The sequence below is a fragment of the Giraffa tippelskirchi genome, chromosome X (genome assembly GCF_054371585.1).
Source record: "Giraffa tippelskirchi isolate mGirTip1 chromosome X, T2T-mGirTip1v1.2.pri, whole genome shotgun sequence".
Taxonomy (NCBI): Eukaryota; Metazoa; Chordata; class Mammalia; order Artiodactyla; family Giraffidae; genus Giraffa; species Giraffa tippelskirchi.
The window spans coordinates 33,008,697-33,034,686 of NC_137289.1; the positions used below are offsets into that span (position 1 = coordinate 33,008,697).

Below are 25,990 nucleotides of genomic sequence, written 5' to 3' on the forward strand. Positions count from 1 at the left end.
CCTAGCTGGTCCACTTATACACGGGTTTTTTTCTGTAGACACACAGACGGCCCTCCATATCCGTGGGTTTCACATCTGCAGATGCGGAGGGCCCGCTATGGGACTCGAGCATCCGCAGATTTTGGTATCCTCGGCGGGTCCCAGAACCAATCCCCGGCGACACCACGGGGTGAACATATTAGTTTGATTGCTTCTCCTTGCTTAGTACTGGCTGCTGGATATGGCGGGCTGAGCCAGGAGCTAGTCCCCAAACGTTTCTCCAAGGTCTACGGAGCGAGGGTGAGGGCCCGTTCTTCCCATCCACAAATCAGGCACAGGCCCTTGGTCTGGGAAGACGCCGGACCAAGTGCGCAGTACTTGGTCAGCTAAGTTGCAACTTGGGGGCCTGAGTTCTGCTCTCACTCATGCTCCCTACCAGCGCCCCCTGTGGTGCGCACCTAGAATTGCCCCCCATACCTCCTCCCCCCTCCCTCCCCCCGCCGCCAGGACCGCCAAGCTCCTGCCGCATGCGCACTTCAGCCGACCCAACCCCCAGCAGCCGACGATAAACCCCCGGAGGGCGTCTATCCGGACTCTAGTCCTGACCCGACGCCAGTGTAGCCCTAACGGTGCCGAATCGCGGGCCGCCGCTTCTAGCCCTGAGTCTAGAGCCGGGATCTCGGGAGACCCAGGACAGCCTCCGCTGAAGGCACAGCCTCCTGGACAGCGGTCGGAACATGAAGCCTCAGCCGCAGCGTGGCCACAGTGCCCATAGCGACACCGACGCGGTCGTTGCGGGCTTCCTCAGGCTGCGGGTCAAGGACAATTGGGAAGAAGTGCACGGTCAGTGGCAGGCTGGGCACTCGGTTCAGAGGATACCGGGAAACGAATTTCCCTAGGGAGGGGCGAGCAGGAGGATTCCTCCTCAGACGCGGCGGGTTCCCTCCTCTTCCTCAGCGGGCTCGCTCGACGGCCTGACCTTTGTCTTCGGGTTTCTTCTCTTGCAGAGGCTGAGCCCGCGAAGATCTCGCTTCCTGGAGAAGAGGGAGAGGAGCCGAAGGCTCAGTCCAAACCTGAGCAGGGAGCAGCCGCGGAGGGGAAAGAGGCGGGATACGAAGAAGGAGAAGAAAAGGAAGGCGGCAATGTGGCCGCGGGAGATGCGGGCCCCCCAGACGGGGGAAGCCGCTACGCCAAGGCTGAGATAGACGCTGAGGCGGGCGCGGGCGGCGGCGAGGGCGGAGAGAAGGGCGGGGAGGAGCAGCGCCGGGGAGCCGCCATCGAGGTTTGGAGGGGGGCAGGCAGGCGCCACCGAGTCTCCCGGCCCACCTTCACGCTGGAGCAGATGCGGGAGCTGGAGAGAACTTTCCAAGACACTCCGTATCTCAGCGTGGCCATGCGGTAAGCGGGCGGCTCCGGGGGCGCGGGCTGAGGCGAGCGGGTCCCTGTCCTCAGCTCTGGAGTTGAAAACCCCAGGGCCTGGGGCGGGGGCTCTGCCCGGTGGGAATCGAGTCAGTGTTAAGGTGGGGAGTTTGAATAAGTCATGTCGGGAAACTGTCGGCCCATAGTTAACAAATGAGTCGCTGGAGGTATGGTGGAGCACGTGTGCGGTTGGATTCTACTTTGATTTAAAATATTGGTCATCAGTTATTCATGGATTATATTTGCGTTAATGTAGATACTACATTGAATGTGAAAGTGAAAGTCGCTCAGTCGTGTCAGACTCTTTGAGACCCCACGGACTGTATAGTCCATGGAATTCTCCGGGCCAGAATACTGGAGTGGATAGCAGTTTGCTTCTCCAGGGGATCTTCCCAACCCAGGGATCGAACCCAGGTCTCCGGCATTGCAAGAGGAAGCTTTACCAGCTGAGCCCCCGGGAAGCCCAAATACTACATTAGAACATCCTTTGTCTTAATTACTGAATTTTTAGTTACCCTTAAAGTTTGTGCCGGAGGTAGAATTGTCCCTAAGGCAAGCCACAGAGGGGAGAATGAATGGATTGCTGAGTGTCTGAATGCAGAAAAGATTTTAAAAGCTATCATTTACATTGTACTTACTGTGTTAAGCACTTGCCCTAAAGGGTTTCCTACAGATTGTCATTGAATCTTCACAACCCTATGTGAATGTGGCAGCTATTGTTTTTTTTATCCCTGCTTGACCTGTTAGAAAAACTGAAGCCCAGAGACGTGAAGAGACTTGCCCAAGATCCACACAGCTCGAATGTGGCTGAGATTTGATCCTAGGAGGCTGTTCAGTAGGCAAGGCCAGAGGTGATGGTGTGGTAATGGATAGAAGTGAACAGATTGAAGAGGTATTTAGCAGGTAAAATTGATAGCGATTCATGGTAATTTGGACAGAGGAGTAAAGGGAAATGATTAAGAAAAATATCTGAATTTCTGATTTGCCCAACTGAATGGCTGGTGGAATACTCAATGAGCTAGGGAATATTGAAAGAGTGACAGAAGCTTGCAAGAGACAGAGGAGGACTGATTGGAGAGGCTGTAGGCAAACCGTTTCATGGAAACCTCCATGGTGGTAGGAGATGAGTTAATGAGAAAGGATGGTAAATAGCATCAACTTTGGCTCAGTATTTTCTGTTCAGTTTGATTACTCCAAGTTCGGTTGGCTTTTGCTGTGTGATAATTCTAAGAATCAGCCCAATTTCTCCCTTTCTCAAGTGTCAAACTCAAGATGCCCCTTGATTTGGGTGTCCAGAACTGCCTATATCTCATTTATACCTTTTGACTGCCTTCACCCAGTTCCCCCACCTGACTCCCTCTGGTAACCACCAATCTAATCTCTTTTTTTTCAGTTTGATTACTTTTGAAGTGTAGCTGACCTACAACAATATGTTAGTTCCTGTTATGCAACCTAGTGATTCATTATTTCTAAATTTATTTATTTATCTATTTTTTTACTTTACAATATTGTATTGGTTTTGCCATACATTGACATGAATCCGCCATGGGTGTACCATTATTTCTATACATTTAAAAATGATCACCATAAGTCTGTCACCATAAAAGATATTATATAATTATTGACTATATTCCCCACACCGTACATTTCATACCAGTTATTGATTTTGTAACTGGAAGTTTTTACCTCTTAATCTCCTTCCCCTATTTCTCTCCTCCCCCCACCCCTCCTTTCAGACAACCACCTGTTTTTTTCCTCTGTATCTATAATTTTGTCTCTGTTTAGCTACGTTTTTTCATTTGTTTCACTTATTAGATTCCACGTGTAAGTGAAATCATACAGTGTTTGTCTTTCTGCCTCTGATTTATTTCACTAAATATAGTACTCTCTAGGTCCATCCACATTGTTACAAATAGCAGAATTTCATTCATTTTTATGACAGAAGTATTCCATTGTGTGTGTATATATATATATATATATATATATATATATATATATATATATCACATCTTCTTTATCCATTTATCTGTTACTGGGCATTTAGGTTGCTTTCATCTTTTGGCTGTTGTAAATAATGCTGCTATGAACATTGAGGTGCAGATATCATTTTGAATTACTGTTTTCGTTTTCTTTGATATTTACCCAAGAGTGGAATCGCTGGATCGTATGGTAGTTCTAATTTGAGTTTTCCTGAGAAACTTCCATACTGTTTTCCATAGTGGCTGCACCAGTTTACATTCCCACAGTGTAGGATTCCCTTTTCTCCACATCCTTGCCAACATTTGTTATCCTTTTGATGATAGCCATTTGACAGGTATGAGGTGATCTCATTGTGGTTTTGATTTGCGTTTCTCTGACGATTAACAGTGTTGAGCATTTTTTTTTTTCATATGTCCATTGGCCATCTGTGTATCTTCTTTGGCAAAATGTCTATTCAGGTCTTTGCCCATTTTTGCGTTAGGTTCTTTGTTTTTTGATACTGAGTTGTATGAAGTGGCGTGAAAGTCACCCAGTTGTGTCCGACTCTGTGACCCCATGGACTCTACAGTCCATGGAATTCTCCAGGCCAGAATACTGGAGTGGGTAGCCTTTGCCTCCTCCAGGGGATCTTCCCAATCCAGGGCTCGAATCCAGGTCTTCTGCATTGCAGGCGGATTCTTTACCAGCTGAGCCACACAAGGGAAGCCTAAGAATACTGAAGTGGGTAGCCTATCCCTTTTCCAGCAGATCTTCCCGACCCAGGAATAGAACCAGGGTCTCCTGCATTGCAGGTGGATTCTTTACCAACTGAGCTATGAGGGAAGCCTGACCTGTTTTTATAAATATTGGATATTAACCCCTTGTCAGTAATATCCTTTGCAAAAATTTTCTCCCGTCCAGTAGGTTGTCCTTTTGCTTTGTATATGGTTTCCTTTGCTGTGCAGAAGCCTTTAAGTTTAATTAGGTCTCATTGGTTTGTTTTTGCTTTTATCTCTTTTGCCTTAGGAGACAGATCCCAAAAATTATCGCTGTGATTTATGTCAAAGAGTGTTCTGCCTATGTTTTCCTCTAGGAGTTTTATAGTATCTGGTCTTACCTTTAGGTCATTGATCCATTTTGAGTTTATTTTTTAATGTTCTGTGAGAAAATGTTCTAATTTCTTTTACACGCAGCTGTCCAGTATTCTTAGCACCACTTATTAAAGTGACTCTTTTCCCTATTGTATGTTCTTACCTGCTTTGTCATAGAGTAATTGACGGTAAGTACTTGGGTTTATTTCTGGACTCTCTAGTCTGTTCTAGTGTATGTGTTTTTAATGCCAGTACCATACTGAGGTGTTGTTTTTTTTTTTTTTGGCCGCACCCCATGGCATTCAGAATCTTCTCTGTCCAGGGATGGAACCCAAGCCCCCTGTAGTGAAAGGGCGGTGTCAGGTGTCTTAACCACTAGACTGCCAGGGAAGTGCATTGATGACTATAGCTTTGTGGTATAGTCTGAAGCCAGGGAGTGTGAGACCTCTAGCTTTGTTCTTTTTTCTCAAGATTACTTTGGCCATTTGGGGGTCTTATGAGGGTTTCATATAAATTTCAGGATTATTTCTTTTTTGGGTGAATTTATTGTAGGGTGAACAATGTCATATATTCCACTTTTTTGTAGGTACTTTTTGTTTTTTAGTTAATTTTCATTGGAGTATAGTTGCTTTACAATGTTGTATTAGTTTCTGCAGTATAGCAAAATGAGTGAGCTATACATATACACAGCCCCTCTTTTTTTTGATTTCCTTCCCTGCCATGTATTTTGATAGGAATTGCATTAAATCTGTAGATTGCTTTGGGTTTTATGGACATTTTAGCGATATTAGTTCTTCCAGTCCAAGAACATAGATTATCTTTGCATTTCTTGGTATAATTTTTAAATGCCTTCAGCAGGGTTTGATGGTTTTCAGAGTATAGGTCTTTCACTTGGTGAAAGTGTATTGCGCTTCCTTTGGTGAAACCAAACCTCCTTGGTTACGATTATTCTTCGGTATTTTATTCTTTTTAATGCTATTTTAAATGGGATTGTTTTCTTGCTTTCTCTGATAGCTTATTATTAAGTGTATAGAAAAGCAACACATTTCTATATATTAATCTTGAATCCTGAAACTTTACTGAATTCATTTATTAGTTCTAATAGACTTTTGGTGGAGACTTGAAAGTTATCTTTTTTAAAAAATTGAAGAATAGTTGATATACAATATTACGTAAGTTTTAGGCGTACAACATAGTGATTCACAATTTTTTTTTGATTTCAAAGTATTTATTTAGAATTGTGTTTTTTAATAAAAACAATAGTATCAGAATATCACAATAATATATTTATCTTTGTGAAGAAAATTTCTGCATTAAAAAAATGAACAGTTGTATATACAAGCCAGTTAAACTATCATTTCTGTTTTTATATTTACTGCTACATATTGGGCAGAATCAATATATAACCATACAACAGAGTTGATGATGATGTCTAAAGATGCTTCTAGGGCAAAGATATGAAGACATAAAACTCTATATCAAGTTTAGATAATTGCAAAATAGAATTAGGAGCTTATTTTTATAATACCATTGGAAGATTATAGCCTACACAAAGGCAGCAGCAACTCTGATATGGAGGAGAGGACATATTTGAGAATTATTTAAGATTTAGGTGACAATATTGTAGTGGATATTAATGGAAAGACAAAAGAGATAATTTAGAGAAACTCTCAGAAATATGGTACTCACATAGCATGTGAAAATAACATTGATAACAAAGCCAGATATAATCAATGATTGTAACCAGATTATGATCATTATAATCAGATATAATTTATATTACATAGTTGTCATATGAATCTAGCACCATTATACTATATGTTATATCTTGTAATTTAGTATCTCTTACAATTTCATGAAAGAGTTACTGTTTATTTTATTTTATTTTATTTTATTTTCAATTTTTTCCTTCCAGATATATTAGGATAAAATTGACATATATCACTGTACAGGTTTAAGGTACACAGCATAATGCTTTCACTTATATACATCATGAAATGATTACATGTTCACAATAAATGTAGTGAACATTCATCATCTCACGTAGATATCAAAAAGTATTTTCCTCCTTGTAATGAGAACTCAGGATTTATTCTCTTAATTTTCATATACATCATAGGGGAGTATTAACTATAGTCATCATGTGTATACTACATCACTAGTACTTATTCTTCTTATAACCAAAAGCTTGTATCTTTTTTTTACCCAATTCAGCATAATTAAGATTTATACAATTTTCACACAACAGTTTTTTAAAGTTAGATAGATGCTATTGTCCCATGATTCCAACACTAAAAATATGAACGAGAACACACTGAACATCCTTATTCTTGTCCCTTCCTTTTCCCAGTAACTCATTTCTGCTCTCTCAGACAGCCATCTGGACTCATTTCTTTACATCCTTCTAGAAAAGGATGTCTCTCATCCTTTTTTCCCGCAAACCTTTTTGCATCGTCACTCTCCTGAGGAGGCTTTGAAGACATTTCTTCCTGATTATTGGCTCCTCCTTTAATTTGAATACACAGGTATACTGTGTATCTGTTTTTGTACTCTACATATAACTGTGCTCCTTACATAAAAATATTCAGATTCCTCCCACACAAGAACCAATTTTTACCCCTTCAGTGGTGATATCACCCCCAACAAGAATGCATATTCCATAGCTGTTTCGTGCAAATACAAGTAAATACAAATGCATTTTATTTTCCTCCTTTCACACAGATGGTACCATACTACACACATACTAACCTGTGCTTTTTTTACTCAAAATATCTCATGGTAATATTTTTATAATATTTTATTAAAAATATCCCCATTGTTTTTAATGGGTGCATAGTATTTAATTTTATAAATTTAAACTAACTTACTAAGATAATTTAAACTTATTTAATTCCAGTGATGGATGTTCAGGTTATTTCCAATTTTTTCTGCTTTAAAAAAAAACATGTTACAATGATTAGGATTATACACATCGAATATTGGGATCTGTGGTAGATTAAAGATGTCACGATTTCTCTGACACAGCAAAAGAGACACAGACATAAAGAACAGACTCCTGGACTCCGTGGGAGAAGGCGAGGTCACAATTTTTAAAGGTTGTACTCCACTATAGTTCTTATGAAATATTGGCTATATTCCCTGGATTGTGCAATATATCCTTGTAGTTTATTTATTTTATAGATGGCAGTTTGTACTTATTAATCCACTACCCCTATCTTGTCCCTCTCTCCTGTCTCTCCTCACTGGTAACAACTACTTTATTCTCTATATCTATGAGACTTGTTTCTTTTTTGTTATATTCAATAGTTTGTTTTCATTTTTAGATTTCACATATAAGTGATATCATACACTATTTGCCTTTCTCTGTCCTACTTATTTATTTCATTAAGCATAATACCCTCCCAGTCCATCTGTGTTGTTGCAGATGGCAAAATTTCATTCTTTGTCACGTTGAGTAGTATTCTATTGTATGTCTATACCATATCTTCTTAATCCGTTCCGAAGGCAATGGCAGCCCACTCCAGTACTGTTGCCTGGAAAATCCCATGGATGGAGGAGCCTGGCGGGCTGCCGCCGGCTGTGGGGTCGCTAAGAGTCGGACACGACTGAGCGACTTCACTTTCACTTTTCCCTTTCATGCACTGGAGAAGGAAATGGCAACCCACTCCAGTGTTCTTGCCTGGAGACTCCCAGGGACGGTGGAGCCTGGTGGGCTGCCGTCTATGGGGTCGCACAGAGTCAGACACGACTGAAGCGACTTAGCAGCAGCAGCAGCAGCATGATGATGGACACTTACGTTTCCTCCATATCTTGGCTGTTGTGAGTAATGCTGCATGAACACTGGGGTTCGTGTAGCTTTCTGAGGTAGTGTTTTGTTTTGTTTCCAGATATATGCGCAGGATTGGAATTTCTGGGTCATGCGGTGGTTCTGGTTTTAATTTTGTGAGGAACCTCATACTGTTCCCCGCGGTGGCTGCACCGGTTTACACTCCCGCCAACAGTGCGCAAGCGCTCTCTTTCCCCGCGTGCTCTCCAACATGTGGTATTTGGAGTCTTCTTCTTGAGAGCCATTCTGACCTGTGTGAGGTGACATCTCATTGTAGTTTGGGTTTGCATTGCTCTCGTGATTACTGATGTCTGTTTCATTGAGGTGTAGTTGATTTCAAATATTCTATGAGTTTCAGATGTGCAACATACTGACTGAAAATGTTTATAGATTATCCTTCATTTGAAGTTATTATAAGATATTGGCTATATTCCTGCTGCTGTAAAATAAATACATCCTTTTTAATTTTCCAATTCAGTTTCATCACTAGTAATTGATCTGTTCAAATTTTCTATTTCTTCTTGCTTCAGCCTTGGGAGACTGTACATGTCTAGGAATTTGTTAATTTCTTCTAGGTTATCCATTTTATTGATGTCTAAATAATTGCTCATAGTAGTCTCTTATGATCTTTTGTATTTCTGTGGTGTTGATTGTAACTTCTTTTTCATTTCTGATTTTATCGATTTGGACCCTCTTTTTTCTTGATGAGTCTGGCTAAACATTTATTAATTTTATTTACCTTTTCAAAGAATCAACTCTTATTTGCATTGCTATTTTATATATTTTAAAATCTATTTCATTTATTTCTTCTCTGATCTTTATGATTTCTCCCTTGTACTAACTTTGGGTTTTGCTGGTTCTCCTTTTTCTAGTTCCTTTAGGTGTGCGGTTAGGTTGCTTATGTGAGATTTTTCTTATTTCCTGAAGTAAGCTTGAATTACTACAAACCTCCCTCTGAAAACTGCTTTTAGTGTATCCCATAGACTTTGGATTATTGTGTTTTCATTTTCATTTGTTGCTGGATTTTTTCTTTATTTCATCTTTGATTTCTTCAATGACTTATTCATTGTTCGGTAGCATTTTGTTTAGCCTCCATGTGTTTGTGGTTTTTTTTGAAGTTTTTTTTCCTTGTAGTTGATTTCTAGTCTCACAGCACTGTAGTTGGAAAAGATGTTTGATACCATTTAAATTTTCGTAAATTTATTGAGACTTGTTTTGTGGAGAATGTTCCATGTACACTTGAGAACGCGTTCAGTTCAGTTCAGTTCAATTGCTCAGTCGTGTCTGACTCTTTGTGATCCCGTGGACTGCAGTATGCCAGGCCTCCCCGTCCAGCGCCAACGCCCGGAGTTTACTCAAACTTATGTCCATTGAGTCAGCGATGCCATCCACCCATTTCATCCTCTTTCATCCCCTTCTCCTCCTGCCTTCAATCTTCCCCAGCAACAGGGTCTTTTCCAATGAGTCAGTTCTTCCCATCAGGTGGCCAAAGTATTGGAGTTTCAGCTTCAGCATCAGTCCTTCCAATGAACGTTCAGGACCGATTTCCTTTAGGATGGACTGGTTGGATCTCCTTGCAGTCCAAGGGACTCAAGAGTCTTCTCCAGCACCACAGTTCAAAAGCATCAATTCTTCAGCGCTCAGCTTTCTTTATAGTCCAACTCTCACATCCATACGTGACTACTGGAAAAACCATAGCTTTGACTAGACGGACCTTTGTTGGCAAAGTAATGTCTCTGCTTTTTAATATGCTGTCTAGGTTGGTCATAAGTTTTCTTCCAAGGAGCAAGCATCTTTTAATTTCATGGCTGCAGTCACCATCTGCAGTGATTTTGGAGCCCCCAAAAATAAAGTCTGCCACCGTTTCCACTGTTTCCCCATCTATTTGCCATGAAGTGATGGGACCAGATGCCATGAACTCAGTTTTCTGAACGCTGAGCTTTAAGCCAACTTTTTCACTCTACTCTTTCACTTTCATCAGGAGGCTCTTTATTTCTTCTTCACTTTCTGCCATAAAGGTGGTGTCATCTGCATATCTGAGGTTATTGATATTTCTCCTGGCAATCTTGATTCCAGCGTGTGCTTCCTCCAGCCCAGCGTTTCTCATGATGTACTCTGCATATAAGTTAAATAAGCAGGGTGACAGTAAACAGCCTTGACTTACTCCTTTCCCGATTTGGAACCAGTCTGTTGTTCCATGTCCAGTTCTAACTGTTGCTTCCTGACGTGCATACAGATTTCTCAGGAAGCAGGTCAGGTGGTCTGGTATTCCCATCTTTTTAAGAATTTTCCAGAGTTGCTGTGGTCCACACAGTCAAAGGCTTTGGCATAGTCATTAAAGCAGAAATAGATGTTTTTCTGGACCTCTCTTGCTTTTTCGATGATACAACGGATGTTCGCTATTTGATCTCTGGTTCCTCTGCCTTTTCTGAATCCAGCTTGAACATCTGGAAGTTCATTGTTGACGTACTGTTGAAGCCTGGCTTGGAGAATTATGAGTATTACTTTCCTAGCGTGAGAGGGGAGTGCAATTGTGTGGTAGTTTGAGCATTCTTTGTCATTCCCTTTCGTTGGGATTGGAATGAAAACTGACCTTTTCCAGTCCTGTGGCCACTGCTGAGTTTTCCAAATTTACTGGCATATTGAGTGCAGCACTTTCACAGCATCATCTGTTAAGATTTGAAATAGCTCAACTGGAATTCCATCACCTCCCCTAGCTTTGTTTGTAGTGATGCTTCCTAAGGCCCATTTGACTTCGAATTCCGGGATGTCTGGCTGTAGGTGAGTGATCCACACCATCGTGGTTATCTGGGTCATGAAGAACTTTTTTGTATAGCTCTTCTGTGTAGTCTTGCCACCTCTTCTTAATATCTTCTGCTTCTGTTAGGTCCATACCATTTCTGTCCTTTATCGAGCCCATCTTTGCATGAAATGTTCCCTTGGTATCTCTAATTTTCTTTCTTTTTTTTTTTTTCAAATACCCCAAATAGTTTTATTTTAAACATTTACCCATTTAAACTGTGCTAACTTCTGATACATAGACAATGGTATCTACTTAACTGTATATGCATACATGTATAAATATATACATAATTCCTACATATGGTAATATTTTGAGCTTCACCTATGAAATTAATTTCAATTGGGGTCAAACGTTTCATCTTTTGCAAGACACCTAATTTGTTCATGAAAATCTTGAATCCATCTGAGGTAAGGAAGAGAATCTCAGATAGGACTGGGGTATGGGATGGGGATGGTCAGACATGCCACTAGACCGTACAGGGTGCACTGCTGCAAATCAGAAAAAGAAGCCACATCATTTGGCCAGGCACCAATAAACTTGGCTTGGTGAATGGAGCAGGATTTCACTCCCAACCCCTGCCTCAGCCAGATGCCCTGCACTGGGTGCAGCCTACATGTAGGTGGCAGTCCTAGAGAGACAGCTCAGTGGTGGTGCAGGCAGATGGTGATCTGGCCACGCTGCACAGCTCCATTCCTTGATAGACTGATTGAATTTGTCTGAAGCAGTTTGGTTGGGTAGGGGGTCTCTTCTTCTCACCACTTCTGATGATTCAGCTGAAGAAGGAGATCACCCTGATGGAAAAAACGTCCATTTCTCAGGTTCAAGTTCGCAGACAGGTGTGCGGCCTCCAAGAGGGCTTTCATGGTTTACTTTCAGAAAATTGCTCAATGTTGATTCTTAAAAAAAGTATATGCTGTAGATCTGGTTATAGATGAGCTTGCTATTTCCCTACTGAGCTCAGGACTGGACTCCACAGTCCAGCAGATTCTTCTCAGTTATTCTGTCACCTCTTTCGGGAAAAACCTAGTTCCACTAGCAAATCCAGGCCCTCCCGCAGCCTGCTCTTCCTCACTTTCTCTCGGCGCCTCCGCTCGGGGTCGTGCGGAGGGGCTGCGTGAGGAGCGAGGAGCGGACGGAGAGCCACCGGGCGGCGCGCCCCGGTCCGGAGGGGGACGGGCCGGGGGGGACCAGAGCCGTGCACGGCCCCCACCTCACCCGACCCGGGCGGCGGGCCAGGCGGCGGCGCGGACACCCGCGCCCTGGAGGCTGGCTCCGAGGGCTCCGCCCGCCGCCGCGGCCCCTCCCCGCCGCAACCTAGAGGCCGCCGGGCTCTAATTTTCTTGAAGAGATCGCTAGTCTTTCCCATTCTGCTGTTTTCCTCTATTTCTTTGCATTCATTGCTGAGGATGTCTTTCTTATCTCTCCTTGCTATTCTCTGGAACTCTGCATTCAAATGGGTATATCTTTCCTTTTCTCTTTTGCCTTTCGCTTCTCTTCTCTTCATAGCTGTTTCTAAGGCCTCCTCAGACAGCCATTTTGCCTTTTTGCATTTCTTTTCCTTGGGGATGATCTTGATCCTTGCCTCTTGTACAATGTCATGAACCTCTGTCCATAGTTCATCAGGTACTCTGTCTATCAGACCTAATCCCTTCAATCTATTTGTCACTTCCACTGTATAATCCTAAGGGATTTAATTTAGGTCATATCTGAATGGTGTAGTAGTTTTCCCTACTTTCTTCAATTTAAGTCTGAATTTGGCAATAAGGAGTTCATGATCTGAGCCACAGTCCGCTCCTGGTCTTGTTTTTGCGGACTGTATAGAGCTTCTCCATCTTTGGCTGCAAAGAATATAACCAATCTGATTTCGGTGTTGACCATCTGGTGATGTCCATGTGTAGAGTCTTCTCTTGTGTTGTTGGAAGAGGGTGTTTGCTATGACCAGTGCGTTCTCTTGGCAAAACTCTATTAGTCTTTGCCCTGCTTCATTCTGTACTCCAAGGCCAAATTTGCCTGTTACTCCAGATATCTCTTGACTTTCTACTCTTGCATTGCAGTCCCCTATAATGAAAAGGACATCTTTTGGGGGGTGTTAGTTCTAGAAGGTCTTATAGGTCTTCATAGAACCGTTCAACTTCAGCTTCTTCAGCGTTACTGGTCGGGGCGTAGACTTGGATTACTGTGATGGTGAATGGTTTGCCTTGGAAATGAACAGAGATCATTCTGTCGGTTTTGAGATTGCATCCAAGTACTTCATTTTGGACTCCTTTGTTGACTATGATGGCCACTCCATTTCTTCTAAGGGATTCCTGCCCACAGTAGTATATATAATGGCCATCCAAGCTAAATTCACCCATTCCAGTCCACCTTAGTTCACTGATTCCTAAAATGTCGACATTCCTAAAATGTGAACGTGTATTCTGCTGCTTTTGGATGGGATGCTCTATGAGTCCATTAAGTCTAATATGTCACTTGAGGTCAGTGTTTCCTTATGGATTTTCTGTTGGATGATCTGTCCGTTGATGTAAGTGGGGTGGCAAAGTCCTGAATGTGATGCTTACTGTCAGTTTCTCCTTTATGTTTGTTTGTATGTACTGTATGTATTTTAGGTGCTCTTATGTTGGCTGCCTATATATTTACAGTTGTTACATCTTCTTGAGCTGATTGCATGTTCATTATGTAGTCTTTCTTTGTCTCTTGTTATGGTCTCTGTTTGAAAGACAAGTTTATCTGATACAAGTGTTGCTACCCCAGCTTTCTTTTGATTGACATTTGCATGAATACCTTTTTCCATCCTCTCTCTTTTTGTCTGAGTCTTTAGATCTGAAGGGAGACTCCTGTAGGCAGCATGTACGTGGGTTTTGTTTCTGTGTCCAGTCAGCCACTCTGTGTCTTTTAATTGAAGCGTTTATTCCATTTATATTTAAAGTAATTATTGGTAAGTATATATTTACTGCCATTTTGTTAATTCTTTTCTTTTTGTTCTTTTCTTCTTCTTTGCGCTCTTCCTTTGTGATTTGATGGCTTTCTTTAGTGTTATGTTTGGATTGCTTTCTCTTTTGTTGTATGTGTGTCCATTATAGATTTTTGGTTTGTGGCTACCATGAGGTTTATATAGATAGTGTTTTTGGTTATACTTACGTATACATGTTGTGTATATGTATTCTTTTTCAGATTCTTTTCCTTGACAGTTTATCATAAGATAGTGAATAACCTTCCCTGTGCTATACAGTAAATCCTTGTTGTTTATCTATTTTATATATGGTAGTGTGCATCTGTTAATCTCATACTCCCAATTCATTCCCCCTCCTCGGTTACCAGAAATATGTTTTCTACGTCTGTGAATCTGTTTCTGTTTGTAAAAAAGTTCATGTGTACTGTTTTTTTTGAATTCTGCATGTAAGTGATATCTTACGGTGTTTGTCTTTATTGGAATTAATTCACTTAGCCTAATACTATCCAGGTGCATCCACATGGTTACAAAAGGCAGAATTTCATTCTTTTTATGGCTGAGTAATATTCCATTGCATATACATACCACATCTTTATCCATTCATCTGTTGATGAACACTTAGGGTGCTTCCATGTTTTAGCTGTTGTCAACAGTGCCACTATGAACATCGGTGTCTGTGTATCTTTTCTAATTAGAGTTTTTCTCTTTTCTAGATATATGCCCAGATGTGGGATGAGCAGTGTTGAGAATCTTTTCACGTGCCTGATGGCCATCTATATGTCTTCTTTGAAGAAATGTCTGGGCGGGCTTAATTTCCAAAATACAGAAATAGCTCATACAACTTAATAAAAACAACAACAAAAACCCAACCCAATCAAAAAATGGGCAGAAGACCAAAGGAGAGATTTCTCCAAAGAAGACGCGTGTGTGTGTGTGTGTGCGTGTGTGTGTGTGTGCGGGCACACGCGCGCGCAGTTGTGTCCAACTCTTTGTGACCCCATGGATTCTTGGCTTGGAAATTCCATGGACAGAGAAGCCTGACAGGCTCCAGTCCCACACATTCACAATGAGTTGGACACAGTAGAGCACATGTGTGCACACACACACATACATGTCTTCTTTGGAGAAATGTCTATTTAGTCTTCTCATTTTTTGATTGGGTTGTTTTTTGTTGCTGTTATTGAGTTGTATGAAGTGTTTGAAAGTTAAGCTCATGTCGATTGCATCATTCACAAATATTTTCTACTATTTCGTAAACCCTATGGACTTTCGTTTTCTTTATGGCTTCCTTTGCTGTGTAAAAGCTTATAACTTTACTTTTTACTCTTTTCTTATTTGTATTAATAGCCTTTTTCTTTTTTGCTTAGAGAAGTTCCTTTAACATTTCTTTTAAAGCATGTTTTGTGGTGTCGAACACTTTGCTTTTGCTTGTCTCTAAAAGTCTTTATCTCTTCTTGAACTCTGAATGATAGCTTTTCCAGGTAGAGTATTCTTTGTTGTAGATTTTTTCCTTTGATCACATTAAATATACTGTGTCACTTCCTCCGGTCGTCAGAGAGAGCTATATGCTCCAGGGGTGCTTTCTGTATGGGCTGCATGAGCCCTTCTGTTGTGGTGGGCTGACTACCATGGGTGGACCCCAGGTCTGTTGGTTACCAGGCGTTGCCTAGTGCAGAGGCTGCTGGCCCCACTGGTGTTTGGGGCTGGGTCCTGGGACCTCTGGCGGGCAAGTCTGGTTCTTGGGTGACTGGGGACTCAGGAGGTCCTATGGCAACTGACTTGTTGGTGAGTGAGGCTGTGTCCCTGCCTGGCTAGCTGCTTGGTTTGGGGTGTGTCGGGATTAGTGCCAATAGACTGGTGGGAGGGCTGGGTCACAGTACTAATAGTCTAGAGGGAAGATTTCAAAATGGCCCTTGCCAGCAGCAGAGTCCTCACGGTCCAACGAGCACCTTAAACTGGCTGCTGCCAGCGTCTTTGTCCCCAGGGTGAGCGGTAGTTGTTTCCTGCCTCTTCAGGAGATTCTCCGGATCCACAGGCAGGTCTGACCGAGGCTCCTTTCAAATCACTGCTTCTGCCCTGGGTCCTGGAGCATGTGAGATTTGGGGTTCATCCTTTCCGAGTGGAGTCTCAATTTCTCACAGCCCCCGGGTCTCCTGAAAGGAAGCCCTGCTGGCCTTCAAAGCCAAATGTTCCGAGAGCTTATCTTCCCGGCTCAGGACCCCAGGCTAGGAAATCTAGTGTGCTCAGACCCCTTGCTTCTTGTGGTAAATCTCTTCAATTATAATTATCTTCCTGTATATGGGTTGCCTGGTGGCTCAGATGGTTAAGAGTCCCCCTGCAATGCGGGAGACCTGGGTTCGACTCCTGGGTTGGGAAGATCCCCTGGAAGAGGGCTTGGCAATCCACTCCAGTTTTCTTGCCTGGAGAATCCCCATGGCAGAGGAGCCTGGTGGGCTACAGTCCATGGCATCGCAAAGAGTGGGACACCGGTGAGCGACTAAGCACTGCACATATGGGTTTCCGACCTGTGGGTGTGAGTCTTGACTATACCCCTTCTCCACCCTTCCTGTCCATCTTATCGTGTTTCCTTCTTTATAGCTGTAGTTGTGGAAGATCTTGTCTGCTCACCTTTCAGGTCATTCTCATCAAGAGCTTCTCTGTATATAGTTGTAATTTTGGTGTGCCCAAGGGAGGAAGTGAGCTCAGAGTTTTCCTATGCTGTTATCTTGGCTACTCTGAATAAATATTTTAAATAGTGAGAAATGTACAACATACATTTCATTTCATGCATAATGTCAAATGCTGAATGTTTGTAATTATTCCCCCTCAGACAGGAGCTTGCAAGACGCATGGGAGTGACTGAAGATAGAATGCAGGTGAATAAACTGGGAAAAAGCACTTTGGCGTAACAGCTCTTCTAAAACCCACTTCAGGAACTGGATACCTTGTCCTGGACATTCTCACGTTGGTTTGTTTTTGTAGCCTTCACTATGTTTGGGAAGTAAGATTGGAACTTCTGGGGCTTTGGGAACTTCAGTAAAGTAAACTCCTTCTAACACTGATATCCTTTAGGGGCAATTCTCTGTGGACTCATGTTGGGACTGAGTCTGACTTAGGAATTATTCAAATTAATGCACCAAATAGCTGGGTTATAAGGGGGTCCACCCCTTGAGTGGCAACTCACTCCAGTATTCTTGCCCGGAGAATCCCCATGGACAGAGGAGCCTGGTGGGCTACAGTCCACGAGGTCACAAAGAGTTGGACACGACTGAGTGACTCAGCACACAAAGGGGGTCCAAGTATACTAAATTATCTAAAATACGTAAGCCAGGCATCAGCTCTTTCTGCAAGGAGTGAATTTTCAAGTATTCAGGCATTTGGGTAAGGGAATAATTCACCTCAGGACGCAACATATGAGCAACAAATGTACGTTTAGTTTAGCTGAGACTGATGGGGAGGGGGATAATTTACAATTCCAAGTGCCCGATCCTCCTGCTGTTGTTTTTGTGTGTTTGGTAGAGCAACGCAGGAGACACAAGAGACGGGGGTTCCATCCCTGTTTTAGGAAGACCTCCTGGAGAAGGAAATGGCAACCTGCTTTAGTATTCTTGCCTGGAAAATACCATGGACAGAGGAGCCTGGCAGGCTCTCTGGGGTCGCAAAGAGGCGGACACAACTGAGCAGACACATACTCACACTCACTCAGAGCAGTGTAGAGTTTCAGCTGTAAATTTTAATTTTCTGAAATTGTTTGATGTGCAGTCTGAAAACTTTGCTAACATAGTCGGTTGTGCATTATGATGGAGATGGAGGAAAGATGTGCGACCCTTAGGAATTTGTCTAAATATATATATTAAAATAAGTTGAATAAATTTCCACTGACCTAGAAAGGTGAGTTTGAGAAAATTGGACACTATCAATATATTTATTGGAGATACTGCATATATGCAACATTATGAAACTGCCAGATGTATCAGTGAATATTATTTTGAGCAATTTCTAATGGCTAAGGATTTTTTTCTGCCCTTTTCGTACTATTTTCAGGGATTGGTTTTGAAGAATCTCTCTCTGATGGCCCACGGTCCATGGCTCCAAGCCAGTAGCTTCCTTGTGTTAACTCGAAGTACTTGCCCATTTACTTAGATGGTAATGACTACTCGGTACCTCAAGGCACAGAAACTGAATAGTTGTTTTTAGAACAGAGTAAGTTGTATCAAGGGAATATTTTTTTAAAGTAGAAAATTAAGGAAGGAAGGAAGAAAAATCAGGAAGGTATTATTATTCACTTTGCTGCAGAGCCCTTGTGTGAGGGTGGTGATGGATGCGGGCTGCAGACCTGGTTGGGGTGGGGAGGTCTGGAAAGCAAGGCTGGGAGCCTAAGGCCAGGGACTAGGATCACAGTCAGGTCTGGCCAGGGCTTGGGAGGCCCGGGCCTCTGCTCTTTCATGCAGGCAAAGCAAGCTCACTGGGAAAGAAAACCTGAAGTTTTGGTGACATGCTTCTCCTGGGTTTACATAGTGGTCTCTTAGTGGAGCTCTGAAGGGAAAAGGACCCACAGGAAACAACTAAGGGAAAAGAGAGAATGTTCCCACCTATTTCCAAATTCTATGGCACGAATTTCCCAAAGAAATATTTAATAGACATCTCCCCTTGTTTTCACACACAGCAAGAGTTACTCTATGAAAGCAGTACTGGGAATATGGAAGTAGTAGCCGCCAGAACTTCAGTTAGCCAGTTTTGCATTTTGCTTATCTTTATGCAGATTTGATCCCTGGTACACTCTTATCTCCCCCTTCAAAAGGAGCTCTATTAATCTGGCTCCTTAAGACTACATATTCATGCATCAGAAGAGCCCAGATACTAAGGATGGGAGAGGAAAAATGAGGCGGTAGAGAGCAGGAGGCCCTTGGTTTCATGTAAAATTTGCGGTGTGAAAACATGCAAAACTATTAAATATGATGTAATTCCAATAAGTGGGATGCTGAGGGAGCAGTGGCACCCACAGCACAGGTTTTTCTTTCAGTTGTTAAGAGTTGGCTCATATTTCAGAAGGAGCCATTTTGTGAATCCTGACCCGGGTGGTTGTCGATTATCTTCCTAATATGCAGGTTGCACCCTCTTGCCTTAAGCATGAGGGGACGATGGGGCCCTGCTGGTTGAGTGGCAGTGCCTAGAGAGCAGGGCCATGCTGGGAACCAGAGACTCTGGTCCAAGGCCTTGCAGCCACACCCAGAGCAGAGGGAGCTGACTGGGTCCTGAGCGCAGGCAGGTTTGGAGGGTGGGACAGGCTGGAGAGTGCAGAACTGAGAAAGACAACAGTGGTTGCCTCCTCCCCCCGCCCCCATCTCTTGGCTGGCCAAGATTTAAGAATGTCGGTCAATTTGGGCGAAGTTTGTTCCATGGACAGAGGAGGCTGGCAGGCTGCAGTCCATGGGGTCGCCCAGAGTCGGACAGGACTGAAGCCACTAAGCAGCAGCAGCAGCAGCAGCAGTCTAAACCTCTCTGATCTGCAGTCTAGTACTAAGGCGGTGTCCAGGGCTTCAGCTCCACTGGTGTCAGCAGACGAGCCACAGAGTGCCTGGGCCCCCACGACCAAACCTCCCTGGCAACACCAGCTCTGTCTCTATGACCGTCGCATCGGTCCCCGAGGACAGCTTTTATTTACAAATCCAGCCCGTGCCTATTGATTATTTACTGTGCACCAAAGATGGGTCATTCAAAATGGGTCCCGTTCCTCTCAGTATGATTTTAAAAGGCACCCACTTTATCCTGTGCTCAACTTCCCCCATCACGAAGGCGCACCTGCCTAGTGAGTGGGGTTAGGGGCAGGAATAGTAATAGGTGGGGGGACAGACGAGGCCATAAGCCAGTCCAGAGCCAGGCACATCGTCGGTGCTCATTTGCTGGGGGTGGGGTGGGGGACTGATGGCAGGGCCTTTAAGTAAATGTCCTAAAAACTTTTAACCAGAAGGAAATAGCTTCTTCTCCTGGTGCAGTTTCCCATCTTCAAGTCACCAAGATTTCCCCGCTCTGTTTTTTCCTGTCTGACATTAAATGCTCCATGTACTAACGCAGCCCGTTTTTCTCTCTGATTGGAGGTGTGGTTTAAGCATAGAAGGACCATGTGGAAGAAATGCCAGAGAGCACTGAGGTTCAGAGGTGCACCCCTTCGGCTCCCGGCCTACCCTGTGGTCAGCAACTGGGGTGGACCCTGCATCACCATCCTCATTCAGGAGCCAAATTGGGACTGGGTCCTTCTGGAGCCGATGCCCCTGGAGCTGATGCCCATGCTGCCCATGCCCCCCATGCTGCCCATGGCCCCCATGCCCCCATGCCGCCCATGCCCCCCATGCTGCTCTTGCTGCCCATGCCAACCTTACCCCCTCTGTTTCTGCCTCCTCTGCCCTGGATTCCACCACCCTCCGTTCACTCCGGCCGCCCCCACAGGGCCTTTCCTGGTCCCCTACCACCAGTGGCCTTTCTGTAGCCCCGGTTCCTCTTGAATGGTCTCTCTGACAGCTTTGGCGAAAGTGCCTTTGAGCCAGAATGAAGTTCTGATACCTCACCATCAGGCACACAGTGCCTGCCAAGTGTGTTAAATACAAATGCTGAGTCATTGACCCACTGTTTTAGGGCACGTTTTCTGTATTTTCAATAAAGTTGTGAATTCTCTGCATATTTGTTCTGTGTGTCACATGGGTTAGTGCATCTGATGGAAACTGCTGAGCCACAGTCACCATCAGTAGGCCACGCACATCTCCGACGTTTCCCAGGTGCCCAGGAGGAGTGTACACAGACGCATCCGTTCTCTTCCACCCTCATCTCCAACACCCATCCTCCCCCCTCTCTGCCCCACTGGGACCACCGAGATGTGCAAGACGGGTGGCGTGAGTCTCCAAGGGAGGAGAGTGTGTTCCCAGGCAGGCCTGAGCCACATTCATGGTGACGAGGTCAGAGGCAAGGACCCCAAGGGCCACTTCTACAGGGGCAGCTCATAGGGCTTTATGGAGAAGAGGGAGCTGGGTGTTAACCTGATTCTCTCATAGTTCTGTTCCCCGCTTTCCCTTTTGTGGAGGGTATGTGGGGTTGGGGGCGGCGCAGATAGAAACCACTCTAGTGGGAGGGGGAGTTCCTGGCTCTGTAGAGGAAATGCAAGAGGAGACTCTGTCTAGGCCAGTGTAAGACTCTTCCCTCTCCCTCCCCTCTCCCAGAGGTGGAAACCATAGCCCTCCCTCCCCAGCTCAGAGCTGATCATGTGGCCTTCAGATATATCCTGTCACCTTCAACATCCTGGAGAGAACCTGGGTTCCAGCTAATTTACTACTGCAAAGAAGGCTCTTGGTTGAGTGCTGCCTGAAGCCAGGAGGAGTGGTCCCTGAGCACTGATGCAGGATAATCACATTATTTAAAAGAAGCAGGAAGACCTTGCCTTTCTTCTTCAAATGGAATTCCCAGGTAGAAACCACCCAGGAAAGGGTTTGTGAGGAGAAGGAGAAGGCCCTCAGCCAAGTTCCCCTTGTAGCTGGGGGTTGGGGTGGAGGAGGGGGTCATTTGCTGGCAGAGGAAGAGAGTCTTCTCCAGTTGCCTATCCCAGAGGAAGGAGGGACTGAAGAATGGGGAGGGGGAGCATCCAGGCACAGAACCTTATGGAACTGGCTCTCCCCAGCCCTTGGCCATGCCACTGTGCCCAAAGAAAACCGCAGTAAACTCTGGATTTAAAAATACCAGCATTGGGACTTCTCTGGTGGTTCAGTGGCTGGGACTCTGCACTCCCAATGCTGGGGGCCCGGGTTGGAACCCTGGTCAAGGAGCTGGATGCCACACACAGCAGCTAAGAGTTCACATGCTGCAACTAAAGAGCCCACATACTGCAATGAAGATGGAAGATCTGCCCTGCCGCAACAAAGACCCAGTGCAGACAAATAAATAAATAGAATCTTTAGAAAAACCAGATTATTTCTTCTCTTAAAACAAATAACAACATTGTGATGGCTTCATGGTTTTGTATATATGTCCAAACGCATCGAAATGTATATATTAAATATGTGCATTTTTGTATGTTAAGTAACAACAAGCTGAAGTAAATACACAAAACCACAGTAAAGGTTTTGGTAAGTTGGTAAGTTTGGTAAGCTCTGGCACATTAGTCATATAGTAACTTAATCCTTCAAAGAATGACCTACTTGTTCACTGGGTCATTCTGTGTCTTGACTTTTGGTAAAACGATGGCTTTTGATGAATTGACTTGGAGCCAAATCCAAGATGTCTAAGGCCAAGCCAATGAGGCAGGGTGTTTATTTATGGAAAGGTCTTATTTAGAACTCCCTCATGGAGCCCAGGCTCCAACATGAGAAGGAAAATGCTGGGATTTTTTTCTCACATATGACTGAGACAGATCATTCTTGACCCTCTCTCCTAAGGGCCTTTCCCAGGTGGCACTAGGGGTAAAGAACACTCCCAGAGACACAAGAGACTCGGTTTCCATCCCTGGCTCAGGAAGATCCCCTGGAGGAAGGCATGGCAACCCACTCCAGTATTCTTGCCTGGAGAATCCCATGGACAGAGGAGCCTGCTGGGCTACAGTCCATGGGGTCACAGAGAGTTGGACAGGACTCAATCGACTTAGCACAGCAACATGCCCTGTCCTTTCCTAGTTCCTTTTCTCCCTTTACCTTCCTGAGGAGAGGCTATTTGGCTGAATGGCTGTGCAAGGTCAGGAGCACGGTCAAGTTTGGGCTCTGGGTGATGAATGGGGAGAACCACTGCAGATGATTTTTTAAGAGTCCTCCCTTACTAACCCTCAATACCTTAGTGAAGGTAGGATGCATGGAGAGAGGAACATGGAACCATATGGTACCATATGTAAAATAGATAGCCATTGGGAATTTGCTGAATGACTCAGGGAACTCAAACAGGGGCATTGTAACAACCTAGAGGGGTGGGATGGGGAGGGAGGTGGGAGGGAGGGGACATATGTACACCTATGGCTGATTCATGTTGATGTTGGGCAGAAACCAACAGAATGCTGTAAAGCAATTATCCTTCAATGAAAAATAAATAATTACCTGAGTGGCCATCCAACCTGTGAGCAGCTGCGGCAGAAGCCTCAGAAGAAGTTTATGAGTCCCTCTTCCTCAGGGTTTTCAGAAGGAAAGTTTGAGTGCTGCTATGGCAACAGCTGAGCTATTTCAAAGCCTAAAGATGCTGCTGTGAAAGTGCTACACTCAATACACCAGCAAATTTGGAAGACTCGGCAGTGGCCACAGGACTGGAACAGGTCGGTTTTCATTCCAATCTCAAAGAAAGGCAATGCAAAAGAATGTCCCAACTACCACTCAGTTGCACTCATCTCACATGCTAGCAATGTGTTTCTCAAAATTCCCCAAGTTAGGCTTCAACAGTATGTGAACCGAGAACCTCCAGATGTTCAAGCTGGATTTAGAAAAGGCAGAGGAACTAGAGATCAAATTGCCGACATCCGTTGGATCATAGAAAAAGCAAGAGAATTCCAGACAAACATCTACTTCTGCTTTATTGGCTACACCAAAGCCTTTGTGTGGATCACATCAAACTGGAAAATTCTTCAAGAGATGGGAATATCAGACCACCTTACCTGCCTCCAGAGAAATCTGTAGGCAGGTCAAGAAGCAACAGTTAGAACCAGACACGGAACAATGAACTGGTTCCAAATTGGTAAAGGGGTACATGAGGGTTGTAGGTTGTCACCCTGCTTATTGACCTTATACGCAGAGTACATCGTGTGAAATGCCAGGCTGGATGAATCACAAGCTGGAATCAAGATTGCCAGGAGAAATATCAATAACCTCAGATATGCAGATGACACCACCCCTATGGCTGAAAACAAAGAGGAGCTAAAGAGCCTCTTGATGAACGTGAAAGAGGAGAGTGAAAAAGCTGGCTTAAAACTCAACACTCAAAAAAGGAAGACCATGCCATCACTTCATGGCAAATAGATGGGGAAACAGTGGAAACAGTAACAGACTTATCTTTTTGGACTCCAAAATACTGCAGATGGTGACTGCAGCCATGAAATTAAAAGGCGCTTGCTCCTTGGAAGAAAAGCTATGACCCACCCAGACAGCATATCAAAAAGCAGAGCCATTACTTTGCTGACAAAGGCCCGTCTACTCAAAGCTCTGGGTTTTCCAGTAGTCATGTATGGGTGTGAGAGTTGGACTGCAAAGAAAGCTGAGCACCGAAGAATTGATGTCTTTGAACTGTGGTGTTGGAGGAGAAGAGCTGACTCATTTGAAAAGACCCTGATGTTGGGAAAGATTGAGGGCAGGAGGAGAAGGGGACAACAGAGGTTGAGATGGTTGGATGGCATCACCGACCCAATAGACATGAGTTTGGGTGAACTCTGGGAGTTGGTGATGGACCGGGAGGCCTGGCGTGCTGCAGTTCATGGGGTCGCAAAGAGCCGGACACGACTGAGGGACTGAACTGATGTATGAAGTCATTTAATTTTCCAAGCACATAGTAGTATTTTCACATTAAATTACAAAATCAAAGAACAAAACAGAGACACAGCATTTACTTTGTTCAAGACAAACCCTGAACCATCCGTGCTTTTAGTTGATTTTCCTAAATTCTGAGATCAGGGCCTCTGGTTGTGCTTGATGGTTGCTTTTCTTTCTTTTCTTATCTTTTTTTGGCCACACCCTGTGGCACTCAGGATCTTAGTTCCCCAACCAGGAATCGCACCCATGCCCCCTGCAGTGGAAGTGCAAAGTCTTAACCACTGGACCACCAGGGAAGTCCTTTGATGGTTTCTTTTAAAAATATCTTTTATGAAACACAGATGAGAGAGTAAACACAGTCTACCATAACGGTTATCAGCAGAGTCAGGAGTAATTTACAAAACGTTTCTCTTTGTCAATTTCCTTGCCTCCAAAATGGGGATAAACATAATGCCTATTGAATATGCTTTTTGTGAGGACTACATCAGGTAGTTCTTTGAAAGACTGAAAATAGTACATGGGAATCATTCTCTATAAGCTTTTTTTAGATATTATTTCTGTTATTAATATTAGCAGTAGGAGGAGTATGACAAGGTCTTAATTGGTAAAATGAAAAGATTATGACCCATGTCCAAACCCAGTTTTATTTTACTAATATTACTAGTCTAGGAAATCTCCAATGCTTGGAGCGCCTGCCCTTAACCATGGTGCTTGCATACGGAGTGGCTGGTTTCTCCTGTTAAGACAATGTCTCAGCCCCAACAAAGAAAGGGAAGCGCTTAGCTGAGTGCCATCTCTGAGCTCACTGCCTGGAGAACAGCACAGAAACCCAGGACCCACACAGAGACTATGCTGCTCAGACGACCTGGAGAGGGAGACGCATGCGGGTGGGGAGGAGGAAGTGTGAGAGGCAGCGAGGCCTTATAGCAAGAAGAGGAACTGGACTCGGATTCAAATCAGATCTCTGTCACTTTGAACAGACTGTTTCAGCTTTCTGAGCCTCATCCCTACAACGAGATCTTAATAGTACTTCATAGAACTGAAAAGAAGATGAAGAGATTCACGTGGAGCACTCAGAAGAAAACCTGGCAAGCTGTAGGTGTTCAAGAAACATTTGCTACCACGAAGATGATGAAGACACTAATAAGGCAGACAGAACAAAAAGGTGGAGGAGTCAAAAAGAGCCCACTGCTTCCCAGAAGCGGGGAGAATTTTCTCAGTGCCGCAAGGACTGATGTGTCTTGAGTTCTCCCTCAGTAGGGTCAATGCCCCTCAGCCAAGACAGAAGGAAGATTTGTATGGCCCCTCACTGATGAGCACACATGCTCCAGAGCTATGAATACTGCTGATGCTGGAGACTGGCCTCAGTGCTGCTCACTTGCCTGAATCCCACAAAGCCCGTCAGATCAACTGCTATGAATCTCTGGTGCCACAGCAGGCCCCAAAGCACAATTCTCCCCTCTTCCTGGGCACAGAAGGAAA

The 25,990-nt window shown here is 44.1% G+C and overlaps 1 protein-coding gene across 2 annotated transcripts; it reads left to right on the plus strand.

The window, feature by feature from the left end:
• Positions 1-510: 510 nt before the first annotated feature.
• On the plus strand, positions 511-20,703 carry LOC145535906 (uncharacterized). Of its 2 annotated transcripts, XR_014075530.1 has the most exons (5): positions 511-822; positions 987-1,377; positions 16,858-16,903; positions 18,072-18,230; positions 20,126-20,703. XR_014075530.1 is itself a non-coding variant. In XM_081564246.1 (4 exons), exons 1-4 carry the CDS (start codon positions 717-719, stop codon positions 20,528-20,530), a joined length of 948 nt encoding a protein of 315 aa, XP_081420372.1. In that variant the 5' UTR covers positions 511-716; the 3' UTR covers positions 20,531-20,703. The 2 variants fall into 2 exon arrangements, 1 of the variants encoding a protein (XP_081420372.1); XM_081564246.1 differs by lacking the exon at positions 18,072-18,230.
• Positions 20,704-25,990: the final 5,287 nt, after the last annotated feature.